Source organism: Myotis brandtii, unplaced genomic scaffold (genome assembly GCF_000412655.1).
Source record: "Myotis brandtii unplaced genomic scaffold, ASM41265v1 scaffold158, whole genome shotgun sequence".
Classification (NCBI taxonomy): Eukaryota; Metazoa; Chordata; class Mammalia; order Chiroptera; family Vespertilionidae; genus Myotis; species Myotis brandtii.
Window position 1 is genome coordinate 1220320 of NW_005355753.1, and position 19340 is coordinate 1239659.

General features: G+C 41.9%; 2 protein-coding genes across 2 annotated transcripts in view; one reads left to right on the forward strand and one right to left on the reverse strand.

Annotated features, from left to right (window-relative positions):
* Positions 1-13822, forward strand: part of ZKSCAN2 (zinc finger with KRAB and SCAN domains 2) — a 16551-nt gene extending 2729 nt beyond the window's left edge. The window contains exons 2-7 of the mRNA XM_005862035.2: positions 655-832; positions 2860-2951; positions 3296-3422; positions 5727-6401; positions 8097-8588; positions 10869-13822. Coding sequence (XP_005862097.1) covers positions 655-832; positions 2860-2951; positions 3296-3422; positions 5727-6401; positions 8097-8588; positions 10869-11791 — 2487 coding nt within the window. The 3' untranslated portion in view covers positions 11792-13822. The remainder of the gene's footprint in view (positions 1-654; positions 833-2859; positions 2952-3295; positions 3423-5726; positions 6402-8096; positions 8589-10868) is intronic.
* Positions 13823-18736: 4914 nt separating this feature from the next.
* The window catches only part of AQP8 (aquaporin 8), a 7546-nt gene continuing 6942 nt past the window's right edge, over positions 18737-19340 (reverse strand). The window contains exon 6 of the mRNA XM_005862036.2: positions 18737-19187. Within this exon, the coding sequence (XP_005862098.1) occupies positions 19139-19187 (49 nt within the window). The 3' untranslated portion in view covers positions 18737-19138. The remainder of the gene's footprint in view (positions 19188-19340) is intronic.

Below are 19340 nucleotides of genomic sequence, written 5' to 3' on the forward strand. Positions count from 1 at the left end.
TTGGCGGGAAGGGGGGGGGGGGTGGGGGGCGGGGGCGGTAAGGACTTAAGCAGTGATCCCTGGGCCCTTTCTAATCCTTCACTGTGCCAGTCCCTGTCTTCTTAGGCCACCTTAATGCCATCATCCCGTCACTCTTCTCCAGTCTACCTGCCAGGTCTGCATTTGTCAGTGGCTTTGCATGATCTTCTGGTTGTTTTTCAGCAGCCCTTCCATTAACCTCATGAAATCCTGCAAGATTTGCAGTTTCGCCTTGCATGGGATTTGCATTTGTGTAAAGGTCTGACTGCCAGCGTGTTTCTGTGTCCATCAAGGATAGACATGAGATGTGGAGATTAAGCTTACTAGTATGTTTTCCTTTCACCAGTGAATTGGTGTTCTGATAACTCAATTCTCTGTGAGCCTAGAGGACTCAAATGATCTCTATTTTAATAACAGGAAAGCGTGTACTTCACACCTGACAGATCTCCCCTCTATGTGTTACTAAAGAGCACTCTCCATTCCCTTATGTCCAGACTTCTGGACAGTTCTATTAACCCACTGACCTTAGAGCCTACACTGGGAATGGACCGCAGTGTCATTCCTTCTCACGTCGTCTAGCCTTCTTTGCTGTCTTTTTCTCCCTTTTTTTACTATGGCTTTGGCTTTATTTCCCAGGTTTGCAGCCCTGTGCAGTCAGAGAAACAAGCCCCACATGGAGCAGTGTGGGATGTGGCAGACTTACCGCCAGAGACCCAGCCCAGAGTGGTGTCTCGGGAAGAAGCTGGAAGCCTGCACTCAGGACACCAGGAGCAGCTGACCCCAAAGAGAGAGCAGCGGCCCTTACCCAAGAATGGTAAGAGCTCAGAGATGCCAAGGGCAGACCATGGCAGATTTGTTTTGTAGTCTTAACCTGTGACTTGCTCAGAGTACTGTCCTCTCAATACATATTTGAGAATAAATTGAATATTGGGGAGAAAGACTTAAATAGTTGGGAATATGTGCAGCATAAGTAAAAGGGATCTTAAAGATTGAACCTAGGAAAACTTAGACTGCCCAAGCTGGCCTTGAAGTCTTGCAGTGTTACTTAAGGATCTCCATTCTGTAATCAGCTTGTGGTTTTTAGTCCTGCCATGTGTATATGTGGATGTGTTCTTGGCTGACTACAAAGAACTTGAAAACTGTTTGGAAAGGGAAATAAGACATTTATTTTCAGAAATTGACTTATAAGTTAGGCACTATGTAATTGGCATATGAGAAGGATAAACGTAAGACTTCATAGAGAAGGGGCCACTGATGTTCATAGCTGCCCCAGACATTCACAAATCAAGTCAGACACGAGGAAATGAGCACCCTGTCCTTTGCAGTCCACAGTGATCTCTCCATCCCTGGCAATGTGATGTCAGGCTGAAAGAGAAGAACGGAAAGATCACTGAACCTCCTGTAAAAAGATAGGCTTACATCCTCTCTGCCCCTCCCTCTCTGATCTTGGGCAAGTCATATTAACAGGAGATTAATACATAGAAGTGACAGACAACCTGGGTTCAGAACCCAACTCTGCCATTCTTTATCTGTGGCCTTTGTCAGATAACTTCTCAAACTTCCATTCTGTCATTTGTAAAAGGAAAATAATAAGGTTGGTGTAGATTAAATGAGGCAGTGTAAGAAAGCCAATACACACTAGTGCTCAGTTAATGTTAGTTTCCTTTCTCCCATAATCGCATGATTATTGTTAAACCTTAAATCTGACTTACACAACTCCTCACCAAAAGACAAGATCCAGTACTGTATACTGTACTTCCTTTTCCCTCCCAAAATTCATATTATGATAGAATGCATTGCAAATGTTAATGGTTTCTGAAGTTTCTAGTATGTGTTCATCAGTATCTAAATTCCCTTATCATGTGGATTAAATACTCCCAGTTACTTTAGCTGATAAGCTTAGTACAGTAAATTCATGGTGTTTCTGGATTTTGACATCCCAGAATGATAAGGAATTCCTAAAGTGGAAAGTTTGGTCTGTTGAAGTACTTAGGAGTGTGCAGGATAGAAAATTTGAGGGATAAATATCTCAGGTGAATTCTAAAAGAAGACCTGTGATTTCAGCCATGTGTGTGTCTAAGGGAATAATAAGTTTCCAAGGAAGTAATTTGATTTGCTTCTATAGAAAAGTAGTGTAACAAGCTTTTGAATTCTTGGTCACAGTAATATTTATTCTGGAAGTTTTCCCTGGATAGTCAGTTCATAAGTAGAAGTTAGACTACAGACTTGCTGATTATAAGTTTGTATATCTTCATTCCATCTTTCAAGGGGTGTATTGCCTGTAGTGTCCAGGACCATGTAACTTCTTCAGCTACTGAGGGGGATTAACTGATACTAGAGGTTGCAAACAGGTCATGCACATGCCAAGTCAGACTTGTTTTGTTTCACCTACAAAAGTGTTTTTGGTTTGGGGGTTTTGTTTGGTTGGTTGGTTTTAGTTCTCAAGACTAAGACTTTTGATATTTTGCACAAAAGTCCAGATTTCTGACTTCTCTTGAAAAAAATTAGAAGCTTGGCTATCCCGGGTCCATAGTCTCACAAAGAAGCATCATCTGGGACTGAGCATTGCTGTACCCTTTCAATGGGACATGTGCTCTCTCATTCCCCACACGCCTTGCCTGGCCCCTTTCCTGATGGGCTGTATCGGCTTACTCCCTAAAAGCATTGGCATTTGTGAGTCCTGCTTTAAGTTACCATGGTTTCAGGCATAGTTCTGAATTCATGGAGAAAATGATCAGTTTGTATTTGTTGCTTTTTTGTAACATGCTCATTTCTTAAGAGGAGAAGCAGCATGAATTAAAGGGCCAGAGCCCGCACACTAATTGATTCTTTCTGTTACAGCTCGCCCTTCTCCCTGGGTTCCCATCCCTGATGAAGAATGGAACACCATAGATCAGGAAGTAACAACCACGAAACTTCCTGTTGGGTCTCATGTAAGTTGTATTGTCCTTCCTGGACTTCCTTTCTAGGGTATTCAGTCACAATGATTTCCTGGGCCTTCACTGTCCTCAAATTTTTATACTCCAACCAAGAGACCTTTTCCCCCTTGTTCCTTTTTCAGAAAAGATTGGACATTTTTCTGAGTAATGGCGGACACATTGGTGGATCATCTGTCTTATGATTCTTTATAGTATCTTGTTTCATTTGGCCCTAATGTACACTTGGTTCCTTGATTTTAATTCTTCTTTAAGGCCCCTCTGTGCTTTATTCAATATTGTTCATCCTTCAGAGACCCACATGGTTATCTTGGTAGTCATTGCTGTTAGTGTTGTTACAGGGACCAGTGAAAGATGTCCACTTGACGAGAGGTTTTTCCTACAAAAAGAGTGTGCATCAGATTCCGACTCACGGAGACCTCTACCGGGATATTAGGGAGGAGAGTGTTGGGAACATGGTCTCCTTGGGTAAGGATTCTTTCCCTTTTTGGATAAAAGATTTGGGGATTTATAACATATGCATTCTACTGATGATAAAGTAGTTATAAATGTTAACACTTTAAAGATTTTCATGGGTTGTTGAATCATTTTTGCAATCTAGCTTACTAGAACTAGTAACCACGTATCCATCTTCTCTTACCTCACTCATTCCTTTGTTCCAGTTTAAAATTTATATGCTTATAATTTAGTGACTAAAACATTGGAGAGGTGTTATATGTGACTATCATATTTATATTATCTCAATGTAAACTTACACACATCTTCTAGACTAAAGACTCCATTCACGAGGTCTCTTAGGGATTTGTTTTTGTTTTACTATAGTAAACCCAACAATTTTCACAGGGCCTGACACATGGGTGGGTGCCCAGCAAATATTTGTTATGTGGATGGAAATCTTATAAATGGAAAAAAAGTAATTTTAATACAATAACCTCAATAGTGTGTTGTGAATTATTTAAATAGCATAAATTTACAGGCACATATCACCACTGAAGTGTCACTTTACAAGCAAATTCTGCTTTAGCAGTAGGACTTCATTCATATGCAAACTACTAGTCAAAGACTACATATAACTAAAATTATAGGCCTAAAACATGCACTAATATACACTAGAGATGCTTTGTGCTATCTCATACGGTAGCCACTAGTCACATATGGCTATTTAAATTTATAAAATTAGATAAAATTAAAAATTCAGTTCCTCAGTGGCAGTGGCCACATTTAAGGAATTCGGTAGCTGTATTGGACAACACAGTTATAGAACATTTCCATCATAACAAAGTTCCATTGGACAATGCTATATAAAAGTATACATAAAACGCAACACTAAAGTATAGAGATTATAAAATGGAGCATGTCAAACTGAATGAATAAGATAAACCAACAGTTGTTTATATAGAAAGCAATTTTTTTTTTTAAAGACCAACTGATGACACATCAGTAACAAAGCACTCTTCCCAAAACAGCGGGCATCCCAGCCCTCCACCTAGTTGTGTACACGATGGACGTTTCCTAATGTTGTCTTGGATCACACAGCATCCAGACCTAGTAAATGTTGAATTAGTCCTTTGTAAACTCTGCAGGAGTGGGATAAGGACCATACTTTAGTACAGATTTAGCCCAGCACCTTCACATATAATCATAAAGACCCAGGCCCAGAGGCCCCTGCCCTAATTTTTTATCATAGATTATAAACTAATGGCTCATTATCTAGCCTATACACATATTTTGGCCTTGCACAGCATTTTAAATTTAAAATCAGTTTGTAAATCTGGATTTCCAGTATCTCTTAAAATAGCAAATGCCAAGCACCATGGACCCACAGAATAAGAGAGCTCGTGCTGAACTGCCACCTCATGCCGTTACGTTGCCAGCCTAGTCCTTATAGGTGTTGAGCTCATGTTGTCCCTATACTTACTTCTCTCGTGTAAAAATAAAGAGCAAATTTCCATCTCCAGGTTCTTTCAGAAGGTTTGATTTGATGCTGTTTCTCTAGAAGAATTCCCTGAAGCCGCTTTGTGTGTTACCTAGAGAAGAAAACTAAATTTTATTACAAACTTAGTGGGCATTGGACATTTCAGAGATGATCATTCACTTAATATTCCCAGCACTTCTTTGAATAGATGATGATATTCCCTAGGAAACTGAGGTTCAGAGAAATTAAGAAACTTCCCTGATCAAAAAAATAAAGTCAGTGGTGGAGCTAGGTCGCACATTTAAGACAAGTTGCTCTCTACAGTATTGTACAATAACATATTCTCAGTTTGCTTCCCGATTCTTACATCACTTTCCTATTTAGCTTGCCACATGTGTCCAGGAATTCTTACTTCTCATTTCTCATAGCCCAGTGTGTGTGTATGTGTGTTTTGTTGGGGTGGGGAGATGTGGGAAGCAGATATAAGCACACTTTATTTTATAAGGAACAAATACTGGTCAGGAGCATACTCTGAACCTAGCACAGCATTAGATACCGTGAGGTAATAAAATACGTTTCTTACCCTTAAAGGTTTTCCTTTAAGAACCAGCTGGGGAAATAAGTGGTACATACATGGGAAGTAAAATGATAGTATGAGTTAGTAGATGATTGTGCCAGAGAACTCATGTACCAGTAACTCTAGTGTGCACTGTCATGGTGGGGGAGGACCCTAGAAGAAAGGTGATTGGACAAGATCTTTGAAGGACAGTGGTCCAGGAGAGCATGCTGCAGCAGAAGGTGGGCAGCAGTAATGAATGATCTCTAGTCTCGTATGAAGTATGTTTCTCTCACTATAGGAAGTGCAGTATCTACTTCTAACAAGACAGCCCAGGTGGAACAAAGAAAGGAGCTATGGATGCATTACTCTAATAAAAGGAATAGCCTACGAAGCAACTGCATCAAGGAAAAGTCAGTTCATGCTGTTCAGATTCCTGCAAGGAATGCAGGGAAGATGCGGAGAGAGCAGCAACAGTGGGGCTTAGAAGATGAAAAGATAGCAGGTGTGCATTGGAGCTATGAGGAAACGAAGACATTTCTCGCAATTCTCAAAGAATCTCGCTTTTATGAAACACTTCAGGCTTGTCCCAGAAATAGTCAGGTGTATGGCGCTGTAGCTGAATGGCTGCGAGAGTGTGGCTTTCTCCGAACTCCGGAACAGTGTCGGACCAAGTTCAAAAGTCTCCAGAAGAGCTACCGAAAAGTGAGAAACGGTCACGTGCTCGAGCCCTGTGCCTTCTTTGAGGACATGGACGCATTGTTGAACCCTGCAGCTCATGTGTCACCCACTGACAAGCCAAAAGAGATTGTATCTCTCCCTCGACTAAAGAGAATTGGTGTCGGTGCTAAAGAACAGATCAGTCTGATGGAGGAGGAGGAAGCTGCAGAAGAATCTGATAGTGAGGAAACGGGCATCGAATTTATCCGGAAGTCTGAGATGCATGGTACCCCTGTCTTGTTTCAGAACCTGAGTGGTAAGTATTTTGCTTTTGTTTGGTTTGAAAATGGATGATTGTGGTCTTGTGGGGAAAAGAATAGTCCAGAAGTGACCAGGCCTGAGGAGTGCTGTCATGCACACTTTGCCTCGATCACTGTGACTGGTCGCATAACTAATAGTGTTCTCAGGTGTCTGTTGCTGCCCCCAGTGCAGTTTTAGTATAGCACTGAGTGGCCATGGAGGGTTCTTTTTGAGGTTGGAGCACAGCATGGATTTTGAGTACTTGGGACCTATGGAAGGAAGAGAAATGGAGTCAAAGGGCTCTAAGGATCTAACATTATCTGAGACTTGGTATAAAGCAGTTAAGTGTGTGAGATTGTAGTGATACTATCTAGAATAACCAGTGAAAGAGTGTGTAACTAAAAAAATGAGTAAAAAATGAAATTCTAAAAGAAGACAAGAAACGAGAGAAAGAAGTAGATGTAAACCCAAATATATCTTCAATTGCAAACTTAAAAAAACAACTATATGTTGCTTACAAGAGATATGTTTTAAATATAATAACACAGAGACATTGAAATTAAAAGGACAGAAGAAGCTATACCATGCACCATACAAAATAAAACTGGTGTAGTGTGGGTGCTGGGACATGCAGGACTTAACTGCCAGTTAGTAACTGTGACAGTAGACACATCATGTGAGTACTTTGAGCTTCAGTTTTCTCATCTATCAAGTATGACTGAGAATGCCAGGGTTGTTAGTTAAGTGAGATGACATGCATGGAGGCATTCTGCAAATGTTAACATGCAATAAAACATTGCCTGGTATCACTGTTACTAGTAATGTTTCTCTACCTTATGAAAAGGTAAGTTCTCAGAACAGAAAAATAAATCAGGCAGGAGAGCTGGGACTGTATGCATGACTGTACCTGTTCAAAAGAAATAGCTCTCAGGAAAAAGATTGGAAGATACATTAAGCATGCACAGGTGTTCACCAATCTGGAAATCCACTGACATAGAGTGGTCTCAAATACAGGAATCCAGTGAGGGACTGGAAGAGACCACCCAGTATGGTAAGGATAGAAGTGACTTTTTCCTGCTTACAAAACACAAAAAGTAGAGTGTACAAACTGTATTCCGACATGTCCTAGAAAATTTTGTTCTGCTATAAAAGCCGGACATCTGCTTGTCTTACAGAACATTTCATCTCTCAAAATAGAGGACTCGGTGACCTCAAAAACTACTCTAATGAACATAGTTCCGCTCTTCAAAGAAGACTGGTTTAAAAAGTGATAGGAACTTTGGGGGAAAGTTCCTACTGGGTGTCCCAGACCATTATTCTTAACTTGAAAAGACAGCTAAATCCTTAATCACCAGAGGAGTGTTAGGTTGGGGGACTGCATTTTCACTCTACCAAGTAAACTGAGATTAGTTTATCGATTTCAGTTAAAAATCCTATTGGAATTTTTACTTTATAGATTCATCTGAGAATTGATATCAGTACAACTTGATTCTTCCTATCTCTTCATTTTTTCTAGTTCTTTTATGTCTTAAAATATTATAGATTTTTTTATATAGATCTCATTTTTGGCAAAGCTTATACCAGGCATATCATAGTTCCTGTTGCTACTGTGAATGGGATTTGTTTTCTTTTACTTCTTATATTTTGTAATTTTGTATAGAAGCTACAAACGCCTTTTCTTATATCTTTGAACTTTATCCTTGAATGGCAGGTGTACACTGGGGCTATGAGGAGACCAAGACTTTTCTTGATATCCTCCGTGAGACTCGGTTTTATGAAGCACTTCAATCCTGCCATAGGAAGAGCAAATTGTATGGGGTCGTGGCGGAACAGCTGCGGGAGTGTGGTTTCCTCCGGACACCAGAACAGTGCAGGACCAAGTTCAAAAGCCTTCAGAAGAGCTACCGCAAAGTGAAAAATGGTCACGTGCTAGAATCCTGTGCTTTCTACAAGGAAATGGATGCCCTGATAAACTCTCGGGCATCTGTCCCCTCCACCAGCACCCCAGAAGAAGTCCCACCACCTTCAAGGCAAGAAAGAGAGGATATTGAGATTGAACCCCAGGAACCTACAGGCTGGGAACTTGAGGAGACCTCACAAGAGGAAATAGTAGAAGATTCTGGCAGCGAGAGAATGAGTGAGGAAGAAATTGAACAAGAGTCAGAATTCCAGGGACCTCCAGGTCTACTGCAAAACCCAAATGGTAAGGATCATCGAGGGGTTGTAGTCTAAAAGAGAGTGTGATTTACTGAAAAATTAGTAGATCTTGTATGTCATTTGGGAGTATTTATTCATTAAATATTTGAGTGTCCTGTGCAGTTTGAGGGACAGGGGATATAGCAAAGTAAAACAAAGTTTGTATGTTCATGGTGCTTCTATTCAAGGAAGGAGCTTACATTCTAGTGATTCAGTTTTGGGGATTTCAGCCTCAGTTTTTTCTGTATGGATCAAGCAATGTTTTATATCTCCTAAAAATTTTGTGGGGGAGAAAATTTGGAATTGTACATGAGAAAAACTCAGGTGAAGGAGGGTGTCAGTAAGCCCAAAACAGAAACATCTCGGTGATGTGTGATATGCATGAGAAAAAGGACAGGCAGAGACCAAATGAGAGAGAGAGGCTTTATCCTGGTTCTCAGCTCCACCTGGGTATTTCCCACTAACTATTGGAAACCCTTGTGAGCATCTCATCAGACTTAAATTTTCAAAATTAAAATCACCATCCTTCCTACCCCATGGCTCTTCCCTATGTCCTCCTATAGGTCCTCCACACTTAAAACTTCAGAGATATTTTTTATGCCTTCTCTCCCATTATTTACATCCAGGCAGTAACACTTTTTTTTTTTTAACTATTGTAGAACTTCTATCTGTCCCCTCTTTAGTTCCTGTAGCCCATACCCTAGTTCAGTCTTTGTGTCTGTTGGCTAGACTGCTGTAAATGTCTCCAGACCAGTTTTCTCTATTGGCCTTGTATTAATGTTCCACCAGCCATCCTTAATCTGGGCTCTTATCTTTCTGTCCTTACCTGTTATTATTTCCATTTCAAAACTCTGTGTTAATTCAAAGTAAACATTAGAGAAGGAGGACATTCATACACATGCTCTCTGGTAGTATTATGTTGGAAATTGTAGTATGAAGGCTGAAATTGTTAAGTCCTACCCTGGTTAATAACTCTGGAAACAAAGTCCTGTGGTACTATCTCTTGTGAATCTTGTCTTTTAAGTTGAACTCCAGATCTGTCATCAAATTATCAGGCTCTGTCTGAACCAACTACTACTAGGCTATGACTTCCTCCAGATTCCAAAGCAACATTAGACCCACTCAGAATGCTTCAAAAGAACTGCTAATTGAACAGTGGCATTGCCAGGGCTTTTTACTTGAATTAATGGAATGATTGATGGCTGCCTCCTCCCCACAGCTCATGCCACAGCTGTCCCACTTGGGATGGAGGGATTCCAGCAGTTTCAACTCAATATGTGGAAGTAAAGTAATGTTGAAACTGGCAAGTAGAAACAAGGCAGTATAGCAAAATGCTTATGAACAAAGGTTTGATAATTACCCAAGCCTGGCCTAAGTTACACAGCTTTTGAAATATTTATGAATGAAATAATACAGTGTCTGAAGTTTGCTTCAAAATAATCTGGGTAGAGGGGACAGGGAGCATATAAGGAATAGAGATGAAACAAAATTGGCAATGAGAGATCATTGTTAAAGCTGGTGAGTGGTTCATGGAAGCTGATTGTATGTACAGTTCTCTACCTTTCTGTATGTTTGAATTTTTCATAGTAAAAAAAGTTAAGTAAAACCACATAATTAAGTGACCAGGACAGAATCAGAACCAGAGCTGTCTGATTCCAAAGCCTGTGTCTCTTCACTATCCAGAGAACTTCTAGAAAAAGCTGTGATCCAAGATGTACCTTGTAGTGAACATAGGCAATAGCTGAAAGAGTAAGGAGAAGATCATTCTAGTTTGGAGAACAGTGAAAACTAAGGTTGAATTAGTGTGGTTTGTGTGAGACAGCCAGAAAAACAGTGACAGGAACATTCAAGGAGAAAAAAGAAGTACTCTTGGGTAGGATATGATTAAATATTGATGAACTTAAAAGTCCATTGAGAAATTTGGACTTGATCACTAGAATCTACTCTATACACTAGTGTAATATCCTGTATTTTAGGATAGAAGTGATACTTTGAAAGCAGGATGAATTAAAGAGGAACTTCGGGGAGATAAGACAAGTTGCTCCCATTTTAATTAGGACATAGATGAGGAGCAATTCAATTCAGAAGACATTTCTGAAGGCCTACTTTGAACTAGGTATTATTGGATGTTCTTAGAACTGAATGAAAATAAGGCATAATGAATCAGGGAAGAGTAAAAGGACCTGAAGCCAGTGAAGTGTACATGGAATCCTAACAGATGAAGCCTTGAAGGCCATGTTTATGTTAATATAGGACTGCTCTGAAATTTTTATTGTCTTTTTTTCAGATTTTGAAATTGGAGGTAATATCAAGGAGGATGCAACACAGGTAATATATAAGGACATGGAGCAGCACAAAACACTGATAGAAAAGTCTAAAAGAATTATCTCCCAGAATACTGATCCAGGTAAATATTGTAAAAAAGAATGTATCTCAGGAACACAATGGGAAAACCATCAAGGAATCAGACAGGGAAAGCCGATGTCTCAGCCTAGAGATTTAGGGAAAGCTGTAGTGCATCAGAGGCCTTTCATGGGGAAGAGACCCTACAGACTACTAAAGTATGGAGAAAGCTTTGGAAGGAGTGCTCGTCTTCTGTGCCGGATGACCCACCAGAAGGAAAACTCTTATAAGTGTAGTGTCTGTGGGAAGTGCTTTGTTAGAAGCAGGAGCCTCATCAGACACCAAAGAATCCACACAGGAGAAAAACCTTTTAAATGTCTTGACTGTGGGAAAAGCTTTAATGACTCCTCAAACTTTGGTGCCCATCAGAGAATCCACACAGGAGAGAAGCCCTACAGCTGTGGAGAGTGTGGGAAGTGCTTTAGTCAGAGCTCAAGTCTCATCATACATCAGAGAACTCACACAGGCGAGAAACCCTATCAGTGTGAAGAGTGTGGGAAAAGCTTCACCAACAGTTCTCATTTCAGTGCCCACCGCAGGGTCCACACTGGAGAGAATCCCTACAAATGCATGGATTGTGAAAAGAGTTTCAATAACTGTACACGATTTCGAGAACATCGGAGAATGCACACTGGAGAAAAGCCCTATGGGTGTGCCCACTGTGGCAAACATTTCAGTAAGGTCTCTGTTCTGACCAAACATCGGGAGGTCCATGTGAGAGAAAAGCTCCTGCCACATCCTCCATCCATGTATTCCCCAGAGAATCCACATAAGGGGAGAACTGATGACTTCAGGAAGACTTTTTGATACGATCTCTTCTGTTCCTCAATGTCCCTTTAGCCATCCTACCCTGATCTCACTCTTGGGATCTTTGATTAGCTATAAAGTAATTCCCAAGATAAGTTTGAGAATTAAATCAAATAAAGACTTGGATCCTATTCCCACCTCTGCCTCTAACTTGATCAGCTTCTCCTTTAATAAAGGGGAGAACATAAATTGTCTGAGTTCAGAATGGAATTATCTTCAATATGCTGAGGCTACTGCTATGGGATTGCTATGTCCAGCAACATTCAAGATCCTTCCATGTAGGTGAGAGTTGTTTTCAAGGAGATGAAAGATGCTGAAAGGTTTTTTTGTTATCTGCCATATGAGATTCTGGATGCAACTTGACCACAGAGTTTCATGCTTGAGTAGAAGTTTCAGGAGTCCTACATCAAGTCCATTTTGGTTTTGAAGATAGCCACAAAGGAGACTGAAGGTTTTATGACTTTCATCAGAAGTCTTTTTGTGTACCGTTTTTGTGTCAAGAAGTTGATCTGAATAGCGAGGGTAGAATCTCTGTGATGTCCCTGAAGTCATGTTAGCAATGCCTTGCCCTCCGTAGAGATGAGAAGCAAATGATCACCCATAATCCTCTGTATACCAACCTTTTCTGTCCCCGAAGACTGAATCCCCTTGGCTGCTGCTTTCCAGCCTATAAGAATCCAGTCCCTGTTGTTGTTTCCCACATGTCCTACATACCTCTTACCTCTTCATGTTCTAGGTGCTCTTATCCGCTCTTCTGAGCCAGCACACTCTCCTCACATTGACTAGGCTGCATGTTCATGGGTGTGTCTCATTAAAGTAAAGGATTTCAGATACTTTCTAGTTCTTCCCTGTAACTTCTCTGGTTCTTATCTAAAACATGATGTGTGTTGGCATATTTATGCCTCCCAACCCCACACTTTAGTATAATATTATACAATCATAGTTTTCTAAAACTTTAAGGGGGTAGAAAGAAGTAGAGACCTGAAACATTAAATATTTCTAAAACCAGTAGGACTCCTTAGGCCTGCTTTAGATCAGATAGCCACCTCTGTCCAGACCAGCACTTCCAGGGCTGTTTGTTAAATACTCTTTTTTCTGAGGCTTCTAGACCTTATTTATAGCATCATGACCCTCACTGGAGAGCCCTGAGTATTTTATACAATTCTATAGCTCATTAAGTGAAAGCAGAAATATTTGCAGAAACTTCCAATCCAGAACACATTAGTGTTTTCTACATTTACCTGTTTATCTGAAAAACCTTTCTGATAACCCCCTAGCACTAGCCCAATAAATAGTGAAGGAAGGGTTCAGATGGATAAATAGTTCATTCCTTTCTGGAAATTAGATGAAATTTGGTCATCCAAGGCTGGTTGCTTTGGGAGGGAGAAGTCATAGTTTGGTAGAAAGATAACCAGAGTCAGGGTTGTGGGTACACGCTTCTTCTGATCTTATCTCTCCTTTCCTTTGTCATATGCTCTCTTATTTGAACACATCTGGAGATAATATTTTTCCTTTGACTATGTTTGAATCTGTTGAAACTTGCTCAGCAGAGTACCAAGAGGGGTAGGTAGTTAGAGTGCCAGCATAGGGTGTGGCCTGCTGGAAGGCAGGTGACTCAGGTAAACGTTGATAAATGTCCTCCTTTACACTTGGAAATGTTATGCTTGTTCACATCTGAATAGATTAACTTCCTCTGTGTTGTCAGGTTTTCTTTTCTTTTTTCTCTTTTATTAATCGTTTTTATTTCTCAGTTACCGTTGACATACATTATTGTATTGGTCTCAGGTGTGTGTTTTCTAAATCATAGACTTAATGGTAAGTGCAGCTTCGTGTTGGTAGTGTGCTGAGCGAGCACACTAAAATGTGTTAGTGTCAGTGGCGTGTGCTTACACTGTATAGACCTGGAATTCCAACTCTAGAGAAGGTGCACATTAATAGAAGTCACCACTTAGTAATACGTACATAGGATTGATAATTATATCGGCTGACGAATGATTCAGGAAAGGTGATTTGTTCAGAAATATTTATTAAGCACCACTGTGTGTTAAGGCCATGTTTTAGGCACAGTGAGGGATGCAAAAATGAAAAAGGAAGCACAGTGCCTGTACTCAAGGACTTTGAAATATGGCAGAGGAAGTATTGCAGCAAAAGGTAATGCCAATTACATGCAAGTTATAAAGGTCAGTGACTCAATCATGAGAAAACCACCTTCACTTGCAAAAGTGTTTTTCTAACGCCTAAAATCGTGTTCTTTCCTTCTGTCTCTCAGACTTCCCTAGTGGCAGAAAGGTTCCCACCCAGTCTCTCCTGTGGGAGAGACTGATTCTGTTGTCGTCTCAGATGTCTGGGATCAAGCTCAGGTGGAGTTTGGGTTCCCTTGCAGATACTCCTGATTGCAAATGGGCTGCTGATACATGTATTAAAGTTAACTTAATGAAGTTTGTCTCTGTTCTGAGGAGACAGAAGGTCCTGCCCACCATTCAACAAGACTCCTTGCATTGTATCCTTTTGCAGCAGGAGTCTGAAAGTCAAAGTGAGTGGTGTCTTTTCTACCACATAGCACTGCCTTTATGACCACTGTAGAGAAAGCTTGCTTTAGAGCTCAGTACCAGCGCTGCAGCTCTAATCCTGAGGGGGGGAAAAGTTATTTTTAAAAACACTGATTTTTATAACTTACTGTTTTTCTCCTTTTGTTCTCGCTGCTAGAAAGCCCAACAAAATTTACAACGTACCTTAACCATCTACCTAAAACCTATATTTATTTAATCCTATCTTCTTTCTTTGAAAATTGTTTCAAATCCTATGTTTTTTAAATGGTATAAATAAACAGGCATTTTCTTTTCTGACACCTTTCCCAAGGCACTTTGGAAACTGGCTTATATTCTCTGGCTAGGCTTGCTTTGTTACTCTCACAAATACCTCCAGTTCTTACTATTGATTTTATTACACAAACAGCCTAATTTATTCATCTGGAAGGAAACTTTACTTCTTTAAAGAGGAAAACTTAACACATATACTTACCCAGCCCAGGCTGCCTGTCATGGTGGCGTGAGCATTGGACCAGAAGCCAAAAGAGACAAGTTTTAGTCCTGTTGCTGCCACTTACTGAGTCGTTCTACAGATCAGAGCCTCTCTCTGGCCGAAGCTGCTTATCTGAAGAGAGGTTGGACTTGATTGCCCAGACTGCTCTGACTCTAAGGTTCTGTGAGGCTGTGGAGCACGGTGTGGATGAGGAAGAATCTGTAAGAACAGGCTGCCCTGCCAGTGAGCCCACTGCCCACTTCAGGCAGAAAGATGCTGTGCGCAGCCCAGGAGCTTGCTCAAGCGAGAAGGAAAGATGGCGTGTATTCTCCTACAGACACCCCGAGTCACCTTGTTAGCCAATTGCAGGTAGCTGGCTGAGTAAAGAGAGCCTATCTAGTGAGGTCTGGTGCCCAGTGACAGACAAGACTCAACTGGGGAAGCCGCAAGGCCAGTAGTGTCTGAGTGACTGGTGTAGCTACAAGCCTTTGCCCTGTCTGAATTTATTCCAAATATAAGTGTCTGTTCATTGTTTTGTATTGATGTTCACTTAGATGTCTTCTTGAAAACTTATATGTGAAATAAATGTCTGCAATAAATGACTCTCATTGGTTTTTGCCATAATTTGATGAATGCCTTCTATTAAGAAGAGACCTTGTCTAAGGTAACAAAAGCTGATGCTAGTAGCTAAAGAGAATTTCAGTCTTGTACCAGTTCACTCTTCTCTCCCACAACTAGTGAGATCTTTTGTGAGTCCACAGCTATTCTTGTGCAGCTGGCCTGTGATAGTAGCCATTGCCATTGTCCCAAATAATGGTTGGCTCTAATTCCAGGGTAGGATTAGCCTTGGGTTCACACCCTGTGTGAATCTGGGGGAGGCACTCAGCCACAGCAGCCTTTTACGGTGGAACAAGACTCCACAATTTCCCCAAAGATACACAGTATTGCATTTGATTTACTGTTTTGGTATAAAGGGTTCCAGTGGTTTCCACTTTCTAAGTTTCAACTCCATGGGTCATAGAGTCAGTGTAGAGATTTTGCTACTTGCTGAGCATGTATTTCCCACTATTCTCATGAACTAGGAAGAACCACAGGACGGGTCGCCTAAACATGAGCTAGACTCCAGACAAAGTGCCTCTCTCACCTGGGCGTTGTAGGCCTCTACTCTGCAACCGACTACAGTGATGCCCAAGGTCCTCAAGAATTATAGCTGCTCAGACAGCATCTAGGAGCCCCTGTAAGTTTCCCATGTTTTCCTTGAGTAGACAGCCACAACCTTTTTGGAGGAAGCTAAGATAAAGGCTCATAAATGGTGACCTATCTGAGTTCTCCCACAAGATTACTGACCTCACATTCCATTAGATAGTTAGGTCTGTGCTCTGACTCAGGCTGGGAATTAGATGAGAGACTTTAAATCTCTAAGAGCCATAAATCTTCCATTCTTATAATCAGTTAAAACAATTAGACGTTAAGGGAGGAGAACAAAAGCTTTGTTTTCAAGCTCCAAGGGCCCTTCCTTTGCTTGCTAAGCCCATTTCTTCTAGGAATTCCTTTTTCTACCTCTGTAATTCACCCAATAAATGGTCTCTTACAAAAAAAATAAATAAATAAAATAAAATTCTGTGACCTTGTTCTTGAGGTGGAGTGGAGGTGAACTTAGGAGATATGGGTGAATTTTGGGTTGTGTTCAGAATGAATTTGGGAGTTCCTGTGCATTCTTTCAGTCAATGAGTACTTAGCCCCTTCTACACAGCAAGCACTAAGCCAAATGCAGAGTCACAAAGATGAACTGGCATCGATCTTCCTCTTGAGAGCTCGTGGTCCTAGAACTCAATGTGAAGACCAGGACTTCAAATCCAATTGCAAGTTAGGAGTGAGAGGAGTTATGATGCATGTCTTTCTGTCTTCTCTTAATGGGGACAATCAGGCAAGTAGAAGACAAGGCAGGAACCATATTGTCCCTTTTTCAGAAACAGTCAAGTGTGATGACAAAGATCCTGGACCCTACAGTCAAACACACCTGGTCTTAAACTTTGGCTCCATCAACTTGTGCAACTTTGGATAATGTCATCCCTTGGAATCTCCATTCTCCTCTGGAGAAGAGTAAGAGAAACTACCTGCATTCGTTTCCTGGGGCTGCCATAACAAATTCCCACACACTTGTTTAAAAAAACAAACAAAATAACAGAAATGTTTTCTCTCACAATCTGGAGGCCAGAAGTCTAAAATCAAGGTGTCATCAGGCCTGGCTCCCTCCAAAAGCTCAGGGAGAGTCCTTCCTTGCCTCTTGTAGCTCTTGGTGACTCCTGGTAAAACCATGTGGCCTCCACCCTTCTCCCACATGCCTCCTTCCCTGTGTCTCTGTCCTTTTCTGTCTCTTATAAGGACACGCACTGGACTTAGGGCTCACCTAATCCAGTATGATCTCACCTTCATTGACCCTTCCTTAAGTATGGCCACAAAGATCTTATTTCCAAACAAGGTCACATTCTTAGGTTCCAAGTGTTCATGAATTTGGGGGACACTATTCAACCCAGTACCCTACCTTATAGGACTGCTGAGGGAGTAAATGAGGTCATGCACGGAAATCATTCTGCACAGTCTGGGCACATAAACACAATAAATGTTAGCTGTACACATGCATGCATGTTGTATGTGTGTTTATATATGTATATGTATGCATATGTAACTACTTTGTTACTTACTAGATTTACCAAAGGTTTATTTTATTATTCATTTCACCAAAAGAAATGGTAACTTTCAATATTGTTTGCTCTTTGCGAGTGTTCTAATTTGCTTGTTTCTACTTCTATCATATTATTTTCTTTCTCTTTTTCTTTAGGTTTGTGGTTGTTATTCATATTTGTCTTTCTCTTTTTCTCCAAAAATGTTCTGGATGTTTGGGGATATAGAGTCCATTTTCTCAACAGGCAGTCTCTTATTATATTGGTGCTTTCACTCCAGTGAACATTTTCTTTTTACTCAGGTAAGTATTTTGATCATCTTGTAGAACTGGTGAGCTTTTTGTTTGTTGTTGAGAATTATTGTTCCCTGGAACTTTTTTATGTTGCTACTAGAGGCCCGGTGCACAAAATTTGTGCACTCGGGGAGGGGGTCTATCATCACGGCCTGCGCCCTCTTGCAGTCCGGAAGCCCTGGGGGGATGTCCAATTGCTATGGAGGTGGGAGAGGCTCCTGCCACCACCGCTGAGCTCGCCAGCCGTGAGCCTTGTTCTGGCACACTGACCACCAGGGGGCAGCTCCTGTGTTGAGCATCTGCCCCCTGGTGGTCAGTGTGCGTCATAGCGACCGGTTGTTCCACCATTCAGTCAATTTGCACATTAGCCTTTTATTATATAGGATAATGGTCATCTTCCATAAATGACCCATAGATTCTTATATCCTCTACCTACAAGGGGTGAAGTTCAGAATGTGTCTTTTATCCTTTTTTATCCTTTCTTATCATTATACTCCATCCTCCATCCAAAGGCCACTGTTCCTCCAGACCTGTGTTATGCCACACTCTCTGTTTGCTAGGAAATCCTCGCAGGTCTGGCCCAGCCCACACCCACGCATGCCCAGCTGGAGCACAGTGAGTGGGCCAGTCCATGTCCTGGGCAGTCCTGGGCGCTTTCAGCAGATCCTGAGGTCTGTGATCTGAAATTGATTCTCACTAGCATCCAAACCGGATTCTAGATTGGACAGAGCTAAGTGGGAGACAGACTCTGGGTTGGCCTGCACCCTAAGGACCTATGGTTGCACTGGATTCTAAGCTCCACTCAAGCCTTCACGAGATTCTGGACAAACAAGGCCCAAGCTGGACTGTGCATTCTCCCCAGCAGTGCCCACTTCTGAAATGAAAGGCAAGCCGATGGCATGTGGAAGGAAATATGGGACTATTTATTGCAAAGCTAGATTGGCAGCTCAGGAAGCAAGGAATGAGACCGCAGAAGGCCCTTCTGCAACAGAGGAGCCAGGGAAGGGAGAGGGAGGAAGATGGGTGAAGGGAACTGATGTACATGGACAGCTGCCTCGCCCAGGTGCTCTTCTGCTCCTGGGACCGTCCCCCTCAGGAGGACATTTCTGGCATGCTGTTTCCACCTCCCTCTGGGCAGCACTGGCCACGTGGCCCAGGCTGAGGGCTCTGCCCGGCACCAGGCACTCCTCAGAGCCTAGAGCACCTCAGGGCCTAGCAGCAGGCCATCCAGCAAGAAGCCAGGCCCCGCCAGGGAAGGAGCTGTGCTCCCTGGGCCTGTGCAGTAGCGGGCAATGCAGAACTTGCCGGGGACCAAGGGCACCAAGGCCACAGGATGCCCAGCACCGGCTTCAGCGTCCCTTTAGGATGAGCCGAGTTTTCCCATCTCCAATGAAGAACCTACAACAACAATGGCCCAGTGAGGTCTCTGAGCCCCCAGGGGAGAGTCGCCCAGCCCCTCATCCATCTCTCCAGGCTGAGTTCTCCAGAGAGCCGCCTTCCTGAGCTTTTCCAGCCACCACCTCTAGCTGGGGCAGGTTGGGGAGGGGGGGG